This window comes from Coturnix japonica, chromosome Z, assembly GCF_001577835.2.
Source record: "Coturnix japonica isolate 7356 chromosome Z, Coturnix japonica 2.1, whole genome shotgun sequence".
Lineage (NCBI taxonomy): Eukaryota > Metazoa > Chordata > Aves > Galliformes > Phasianidae > Coturnix > Coturnix japonica.
Window position 1 is genome coordinate 22,716,372 of NC_029547.1, and position 7,919 is coordinate 22,724,290.

Below are 7,919 nucleotides of genomic sequence, written 5' to 3' on the forward strand. Positions count from 1 at the left end.
AATTAATTTCTGCCCATGTCCTTCTAGTTTCAGTTATTTTCTTCCCACCCTGAGGAAGGCATAAGGAGAGAGAGATTGTGGCTTAACCCCCACATCAGGCCATACAGTAGGCATGGCCAGCCCCACACCAGAACATGAGTGTGAGTACAGCCTCACGTGGCTCCTGGTGGCTCAAAAAGCACCTGCTGTGTTCTAAATAAATCTGACACAGTATAATCCAAATGGGAGAGCGATAATCTCATCCTAGAACTGTTAAAAGATGTTCAGCAGCTGATCTGCTGCAGTGTGTCCTGTGGTGTTTGCTAAACAGTGCATGTATGTGCAATCAATTGCTCATTACTGTTATCACACATGGCACAGATACAAGCAGCTGTGGCGTTACTAATTTCCCCTTGACCTCATGCTGTTGTTACATGGTGGCAGTGAGGGCAAGAATGGCATTTCCCAATTCATTGCTTGAGCTGGGGAGACATTCTGGTCTGTTCCTGAAGGGAAATGCTCTCTATCACTTTGTAAATACAGAAGAAAGACATAGGCCTGCAGCAGCCAGGCTCTGGGTGAGTCTGGAGGAGGTGACACTGTACCCTGATTTGTTCCAAAGGCATTCTGACAGCAGCAGTAGCAAATTGGGAGAGGCTGCCAGGAGACAGCTGGCTTGTGCGGGTCTGCCCACCCTGTATTGTTGTCACATGGTGGTGGTGAGGGCAAGGAAGTCTCCTGTGGGTGACCCCAGCCCCCAGCCTTCAGGGTACTGCTGGACAGACAGACAGCCTCCAGTCACCATACACTGCAGGTGGCTGCAGGTGAGCTGGTCAGTGCCTAGTGGGTAAAGCAAGCCAGAAAACTCTGAGATAACAGCTTATGTATTTCAACCACTAACAGACACCCAGCTCACAGGACAAAGCTTGACAGAAGCTCTCCAACACTCAGTGAATGCATAGTGGGATCTCAGAACTTAGTGCCCCTCTTTGTGGGCCGGCCCAGCTGGCTCAGTCCCACCTGCTCTGCTCCTGGACCTGTTGCTTCCTGCCTGGTGAAGGGGTGGCCACAGGGATGCTCAGCATGTTCTGCTGACATCTATTCACTTTGGCAGTTAAAGTGGAGCCAAGAGCGATACTTGAATCAGGCGCTGTCTGAAGCATGTGCTGTGTACAAACAGCATGCCCTGGTTCTTCACCCTCAGCCTACCCCTGCTCCTTCTTGACAAGGGGGAAAGGAAGAGGAGGACAGCATCTCTTCCTAGGCTGAATTCCTTACAGAAGGAGTGAGGGCCCTTTTAGATTTTAGGACGTTATACTCCAAGGGTTGTTTTATTTTTTTTTCCTAAGCCAATTATCGGTCCCACGAGAGCTCAGGTTGCTCTCTCTTAAGCCCATTAGCTTTCATAGCAAAGAAGAACCTCAGCCCGGCGGCGCAAAGCAGATCGCGATGTTCACTCTCCCCGTCCCCTCCCTGTCGGCGGAGCAGCCCCCGGGTGGGCAGCGAAGGGGGCCGGTGGCGCACTCTAGCGGCGGCCGCACCCGGGTCGGCTCGGGACGGGATGGGGCTCACGCTCCTGGGCGAGAACTCGGGGTCGCGCTGAGCTCCCCGCCGTGCTGCGGGGTGGGTGAGGTGAAGCAGAACCACACAGGGTTCTCATTTAGCCCCCGAGACCCCAGTTTCCGAAGTCCCGTTTCACTTTAAAGATAACTGTGTAAAGGATTTCAGCCCTTAACTCTCGCCCTGAGTTTTCTCTTGTGTTTCTGTGCGTGCGAGCATGTAAGGGAGCACCAGCAGGAGACATGGGGACAGCAGGTGAAATTAGGGTCTTGTCAGAGAGCAATCTCTGTCTCCCGTAGTCCTCACAGTTACGGCAGATGTAACACTTAAAAGCAGAGCTGTGACTTAGATTTTGTCTGAAAAGAAACTGTCAGCTTGCAGATACATTTAGTACATGACATTCAGCATGGTGAAACAGGGTCCTGAGGTGCTCTGTGCAGATCTTTTGCTTATTCTGTCACTCACCACAAGGCAGAAATAGAACACCATAGTGCTCAAAGGTGGGTTTGTATCACTAAAAGCAATAACAATAAAACAAAATTTAAAATGCCGTTAAGAATATGAATTGTTAAGTTGGAGAAAAGATAATAGAAGATGGAAAGAAGAGGAAAGAGAAAGGCCTTTGTAGGGTGTTATCCTATTATTAAATAAATAAGGATAATTTAAGAAGTTAATCAGAACAAGGGAAAAGCCCTTAGGCTGGAGCTTTCCAGATAACAACACAGAAGAAAAACCACAACTGAACCCACATAGAATTCATCTTATGGATCATTTTAATACACAGTCATTAAAAATCACTTATTCAGCTATTTCTCCAATAAAGGAAACCCAGCACTCTTTCATTGAGCTCAGTGTCCTCAAAAATAAACCTTAAAAATCAAGTCCATGGAGCAACCTTCTGGATTTCTTGTATTTACTCTGGCTGTGCAATTAGATGCTATGAAAATAAGCCCTCTGATTCCCCTGGGTAACATGCTTATGTCATGTATGCAGGGAAAGCATGTTCAAAATGAGCGGCAGCAAGTCTGTGGTTTCTGACAGAAAGTATTTTCTTGTTGCAGGGGAGAGGGATCAGACAGCACTGCTGACTGCAGTCCTGCAGCTAGACCCATCTCACCCATCCTCTGTGCTCTCACAGCACTTCTCAACTCAGCAGCACAATGTGCTAAGTGCAGGTGTCTGTTCCTGGGGACCTATGAACTTCCAGCTTGCTGCTGCAGAGGATGAGTTCACCTCCATGTAAGTTCTGGAAGGGGAGCAAGAGGTTTCCATGAAGGAATCTTATGTTTATTTTTAGACCTCCTGTTCTCTTACTCAGTCCCACTGAGACAGTGCTGTGCACCATATGCTGGCCTCTCTCCAGCTACCTGCTGGTACTGGGCTGCTGAAAATCAGTGTGCTCCATGTTGCCCTAGTGAGAAACCTTCTTGCATGGTTTGCAGCCACTGTCCAGTAGCTGCTGCTGCAGCTGCTAATCCTGCTCAGAATCAGCGTGTTGCATTCCAAATGTGACCTCTCAGTGCCATTTGCAGCACCACTGAGTGTTGCACTTCAGCCATGAATTTTCTCTTGCACCCCTCCAAAAGTATTCATAGACTCCTGCAATCGCAGAGTGTGTTGGGTTGGAAAGGACCTTAAAGCCCGCCTGAACCCCAGCCTGCTGCTGCTACCCACCAGCTTAGGCTGCCCAGCACCCATCCAACTTGGCCCTGGGTGCATCCAGGGATGGGGCACCCACAGCATCCCTGGGCAGCCAGTGCCAGAGCCTCACCATTCTCTGAGTTAAGAATTTCCTCCTAATATCTAACCTAATGATCTCTTGGCTCACTCAGAACATGCAGGACCAGGAGGCAGGTGTGTGCTTGAAGCTCAGTGTAGACAGATGATGTTCTGGACGCACCTCTCTCCCTTCAGATGCACACCTTATCATCACTAGTGAGGCCATGCAGACACTTCTCATTGCTCTGGGGAGTAGACAGCTTCTGAACAGAGCCTTTCAGGAAGCTCTGCACCGCGCTGAAGATTCTGTCACTTGCAAACCCCCATCCACTGTTAGATCTGGATACTGATCCATTTGTAGATACAGTGTATGGAACTGCGCTGATCCTGCAAGCTGGACTCAAACAAGAAAGTCCACTGCAACATGTAGCTGCCATGGTGCTCTGAGAACATCTCAGCCTATGTGCTTCAGAGCCACCTCTGAAGAGACCCCTTTGCACAGGGGACTGCTATGAGTCACAGCACAACCTGCTAATGCTTTCAGCACTGATAGGACCATATATTTCTGCTAAGGCTCCTTAAAAAAAGTGCCTTTTGCTTTTGTGGTGTTAACCTAGTCATCACTAGCACTTGTTGTGGGAGACAATGCTTTGTGCCCCATTGTCAGGGAAAGGAACTGCATATGATGCACAGGGGGTCTTTTTCTCCCACCTGGGATGCCCTGATTCAATGGAGTGCTCTGAAAATACCTATGGGGTTGGGTCAAGGCAGAGGAAGTCAAACCTGTGGAGTGGACTTGCTCATGAGTGAGACATTCTAAGGAATCAGGCTGAGTGAAGACACTTCTGAAGTTCCCCAGCTAATCAACGGGCAATAATACACAGGATAAATCAAATGTTTTCCAATGATGCTGAAAGTCCAGGAGTAATTGTGACATCTCGTGCATTCACTGTTCACACTGTTTCAGCAAGTCTGGAATTCAGGATCCTTGTTGGGAAAAACTTGAATGAATTTACATCTTTGAGTTTAATTGGTTTTGCTATCAAACTGCATAGCAAGGGAGAAAATAGCATGAGGAACAAAAGGAAGGGGCTGGTTAAATGTTTTCAGTGACACTGAAGCACATTTCAGTATGTCTGAAATCATTCTGCTCTCAACTGCATGTAGTGCAAATGCTAAAGAGAAGATTCGTAAGGATAAGTTGGTGTCTCTCAAGAGCATGGTCTGTTGTCAGCAGTTACTTTATGAAGACAGTGGGTATATTTCCTCGTAACGAGGAGGTGATAGTTCTTCACAGGGGTCTTCCAGCAGTTCTTCTGGCTCATCAGAGCTGTCCTCTGACCTGATAATAGGAAGAGAAGCAGGTGCAAAAAAAGAAGATCAAACACAAGTTATGAAGTAACCTCCATTCTTTGTCCTGTCTGCCTTCTCTGGGCAAAGAACTTCCTGACCTCAGTGTGAGTTTTGCTTGGGAAAACATTACAAGATGAAGTTTTACTGTGATTCAGCAATAGGCTGTGATCTTTATGTGAAGTACAAAATGTCAGGTGGTGACCTCTGTTTTCCTGCTGCCCATGCCTATTTTGTGTAGTGCTGAGGACAAGAGGCCACTAGCTGTTTGCAGACAGACTTTGATAAAGGAACAGAATTACTTACTTTCCAGAAAGGATATAATTCTGAGTAAGTCCTGTAATTTGAATGTTTTCCTGTAAGAGTAAAGGACTACAAGTTTATCTTGTGACTGATGAAAGCAGTTTCACACTGTGCTGTAATACCAGTGGTGTCATGTATACCTCAAAAACTAGGACAGTGATAGTGGCTGGAAGGTTGCCCCAAGGGTGACTGGCACTGAAGTGAGACCCTTTCATACTCATGAAAACACTGTTTGTGGACTTCTCCTGTGCTGTGATTCTGTCTGTATGGAACCCTCTGCCTGGGAATAACAGTCTTCTGAAGGTAGTAAGAGAAATGTTAAGAACAAGCAAACAAAAGTCACTGGCACAGCCACCCAGAGAAGCTGTGGATGTCCCACCCCTGGAGGGGCTCAAGGCTGGGCTGGGTGGGCCCAGGACAGGCTGAGCTTGTGGGGGCAGCTCTGCCTATGGAAGGATTGTGGAACAGGGTGGGCTTTGAGTTCTCTTCAATATAATATCATACAGTGGTTCTATTAAAAAAAACAAACAAACAAAGAAAAAAAACAAAACCAAACCCACACAGGTACAGGTGCACATCTCTTAAAGTAACAATATATTCCATAGATAGAAAAGTGAAGGAATGCTTAAGTGAAGTTAACCTGAACTAAAATGCTTTCTAGAAAAAGTATGTCTTAATATTCTCTACTCCTAACCAAGAGAAATAAGGAAGTCTGGAAGAGAGCACACAAAGGGAGGCACTTTATGCTTTGCAAGCATTCGTAACACCTTAAAACACACACAGCCTGTGCCCAACCGCACTGAGACTTTTTAGAAGATGTACCTTTGGTTCCGTGTGTTCTCTGTGAGGTAACTGGCACAGCTCTCATCCCAGGTGAAAGCAGGGTTGTCCAGAGAGTAGGCAGGGCAGAAGTGAGCAGAGCTGGGGCTGGGGATGGGAGAGACACCAGGGGAGACAGCCCCGCAGCAGCTGAGCACAGGGTGCAGGTAGCCAGGGCTGGTGGCTCCACTGTCCAGCGCTGGGTAAGGTGGGGGGATGTACTGCACCACGGTGGCACCGTGGAAAGTTATGGGCTGATTGATTCCGGTGAACACGAAGGACTGTCCGCTTGTGCTCTGGTCGATGTCTAACATGTTCTCCTCTCTTTCTTTGCAGGGTTTGCACGTAAGCATGTTGAATTTGCAAACGGCAATCAGGATGAAAGTTACCCCAACAGAAAGCAGGATTGGCCCTAGTAACTGAGTCCATTCCAGGTGAGTAAGGCCGTCGTACTTTATCCACCCCATCACGGTGAATGTGATCCCCACCAGTCCCAAGAACACACCTGAGAAAAGCAGAGTGGCACCAGCTTTGTCTCCATCTGACACCAGGGCATCAGACCGGCTCGGTGGGTAAGGAGAGACAGAAAACACGTTCAGGGAGAAATCCTCTACATTGCTGTTGTTCTGCTCCATCACTAAGTATCATGAATCTTTCTCAGCAGAAAGGGGTTTGCAAGGTACTCTGCAGAGCATTAAAAGTCGAAGGTTCAGGTTAATTATACAAGGATGCCATGTGTGTATGGTTAACAGAGTCCATCATGTGAAAGAACAAACTTTGCTTACAAGAATAAAGGTCTGGGAAGTGGAGCCTGAAGTGACCGCTAAAGACTTCTTGCTTTCCCACCATTGCTTCCGAAATGGCTGCACCCTTGCATGGCTACTTATCTTTTTGTTTATCCTCTTCTCCAATTTGGCGCCCACTAATACTTCCTCACCTTGCCTGTGCCAGATGGGAGAGAAAGGAAGCTGAGGTCCCTGCAGCTTATCCTGGGCCCCCTGCCAGCCAATGCATCCAGCATATGGACAGCATACATTACTCTGTAGCAGCACGATGACTCACTCACTCTCCTCAGGCCACCAATTTGGCAGCCTAGGTCTATAGGAAGATATGTGGCCTTTGCTGCTGTGCTTCAGAGCACTGTGAAGTGTGATGGTTACAGCTATGTCTGGACCATGCTGCAGCTGGTCCAGCAGCTCAGAGCTTCTATGATTTATACAGATATCAAAGGAAGCTTACTGAGTGTTTGATGAGAGGGGCTGGTGGGTGGGTGCAGAGTTCCAGGGTGCTGGAAAGCCTGCAGAAACTGCTGGTTGTGGTAGAAACGTTGCTTCCCTCCCGCAAAAAGCCATGGTTGTTTGTAGATAGCATAATAACCCTGTGATCTCCCCTTAATTGTGGACATATTTTGGTTACAGAATTGACACCCCTTCCTCAGAGTCCAGACTGAATAAGGCCTGCATATACTGTCACTGTGAGGAAATGTCTCCTGTAATGTGGCAGAGCAAGGGATCTTGACCTGTAGGGTAAACGCTGTATTCAAGAAGTACCTGGAAGATTAATTTTGCTACAGAATGATTTCATCTGTTGGAATCTCCTTCTGACAGCAATATGTGGCTGGTATATCCTGTCTTTTCCTTGAAAATCTGGCCTTCATGATTGAAGCTGGCACTGTGATAACGGCACTATAACACAGTGTCCTGGAGCAGTTGTTCTGCACCCGGCAAGTACCTGAACTGTGAGTGTTCCCACATTCTCCCACTGCAGTAAATATCACACCAGGATGGGGCTCTATGCAAAAAAAACCACCAGGATTACTTACCTATCATCCCCCATATATTAAGCAGATAGACGAATTGAAAGTTGAGACTTTCTGTTTCCTAATGATTTCAGACAAAAGTAATTGCTGCCGGAGTGTTCTGGTAGAACATTTCTGTTTAATTCCTTACGGAGAAAAATCTTCCACTACTCAATCTGTTTTGATTAGCATAGCAGGGAAGCACATGCAGTACAGAGATTACTCCTCAGGAGGTGGGAAGCATAATGCTATTTCCTGCTACCAGCAGCTCTGGGGAAGCAAGCTTATCCCAAGGTTAATGGAACAAAAATAGCTGTAGAAAACTCACCTTCTTTCGGATTGCTGCTTCACAACTAATGAAAGTGCCTTCAGTCTACTGTGCTCTAAGATC

At 47.2% G+C, this 7,919-nt stretch overlaps 1 protein-coding gene across 1 annotated transcript; it reads right to left on the reverse strand.

The window, feature by feature from the left end:
• Window positions 1–2,294: 2,294 nt before the first annotated feature.
• TMEM174 (transmembrane protein 174) lies at window positions 2,295–6,420 on the reverse strand. Its single transcript, XM_015848802.2, has 2 exons — window positions 5,734–6,420; window positions 2,295–4,600 (listed from the first exon to the last, which is right to left on the reverse strand). The coding sequence occupies exons 1-2, from the start codon at window positions 6,363–6,365 to the stop codon at window positions 4,501–4,503; spliced, it is 732 nt and encodes a 243-aa protein (XP_015704288.1). The 5' UTR covers window positions 6,366–6,420; the 3' UTR covers window positions 2,295–4,500.
• Between the last annotated feature and the right edge of the window lie 1,499 nt (window positions 6,421–7,919).